Source organism: Carlito syrichta, unplaced genomic scaffold (genome assembly GCF_000164805.1).
Source record: "Carlito syrichta isolate Samal-C Ts95f unplaced genomic scaffold, Tarsius_syrichta-2.0.1 Scaffold304744, whole genome shotgun sequence".
Taxonomy (NCBI): Eukaryota; Metazoa; Chordata; class Mammalia; order Primates; family Tarsiidae; genus Carlito; species Carlito syrichta.
In genome coordinates this window covers 194,855-196,067 of record NW_007248840.1, presented here as the reverse complement: position 1 = coordinate 196,067, position 1,213 = coordinate 194,855, and the positions used below count along the sequence as shown (strand labels likewise).

Below are 1,213 nucleotides of genomic sequence, written 5' to 3'. Positions count from 1 at the left end.
GCAGACCCCTCCCCTCTCCCGCCCCGTTTCCCCGCGCCCCCCATGGGGATCCCCCGGGCCTCACCATCAGCGCCCCGCTCCCGAAGGCTAAGGCCGCGGCCGTCCCCACGCGCTGGGCGTCCAACTGCTCCCTCTCGACTGCGCTGAGGTTCCCCGCGAGGGGTTCTGGCACCAGCCGCTCGACGGCCGAGCCGGTCATGAGGCTGAGCACGGCGAAAGTTCCTGGGGGGCCGGGACAGACGAGCAGATCAGCTGTGCGGCCCCGCGCAGGGCAGCAGCCCAGGTTCCGCGCTCTGGGGCCGCGATGCTGCGAGACCCGCCCTCCTAAGGCTGTAGGGTACCAGCCGGTGCAACAGCCAGGAACCGTGCGGGAGGAGGAGGGAGGGGCGACGCTCCTGCAGACCCTGCTTGCTCCTCTGGGGGACCTTGCGTCTCTGCTCCCGGTTCCAATTCCTCAAATGTTCATTTTTACCAAATTTCCGGGACAGGGTTCAAGTAAGCTCCCACCTCTTGGCACCCACTCCAGCAGCATGGCCTAGGTCAGAGTTTGGTGGCAGGGTCGGGCAAGGAGGGAGAGGAAGGTGGAGCGAACAAGAGGGAGTGGGAGGTATGGCCCCTGTCCATGCTCCCCCCAGGGAAGAGGGTGTCACTGGAAGCCCCAGTCACTTACCTGTGGACAGGTGTCTCCCAGTACCCAGCAAGCTGTAGATGAGGACGGGAAGGAAGGAGGTGTAGAGCCCAAACACTGGGGGCACGGAGGCCAGGAGGGCAAAAGCCATAGCTGCAGAGGAGTGGAAGGAAAGGTGGGGGTGGGGACGTTGCCCACCCCCCCGACCAGCCCCCTCCCACACTCTTGGAGGCTGGACACTAAATCATGCCACATGGGGGAGCTGAGGGGTTAATGGGCCTCGGTGGGAGGTCGTGGGGTGGACAAGGTCACGGATCAGTGTCTGCCGGTCCTGGGGCCAGGCGTCATGCCTCTCTCCAGTTCCCTGAGCCGGAACCCGACCAAGGCTTCTGGCCGGACTGCGCAGAGGAGGGCAGGTGGGGGTGGGGAGCTGGTGGCGCTCCACAGACCTCCCCCCAAACTGGACCTCCGATCCCTCTCCCACATCCCTCGGTGACACTAACCCACCACCTGCTCCCGGACCCCAGCTCCCCGCGCCTCCTCCCTGAAGCCCTCTAGAGCGCCGGCCCCCAACAGGCTGGGGTT

At 66.1% G+C, this 1,213-nt stretch overlaps 1 protein-coding gene across 1 annotated transcript in view; it reads right to left on the bottom strand.

Annotated features, from left to right (window-relative positions):
• Positions 1–781, bottom strand: part of SLC26A10 (solute carrier family 26 member 10) — a 6,022-nt gene extending 5,241 nt beyond the window's left edge. Inside the window, exons 1-2 of the mRNA XM_021713803.1 lie at positions 671–781; positions 65–222 (exon numbers count right to left, since the gene is read on the bottom strand). Of these exons, the coding sequence (XP_021569478.1) occupies positions 65–222; positions 671–779 (267 nt within the window). The 5' untranslated portion in view covers positions 780–781. The remainder of the gene's footprint in view (positions 1–64; positions 223–670) is intronic.
• Positions 782–1,213: the final 432 nt, after the last annotated feature.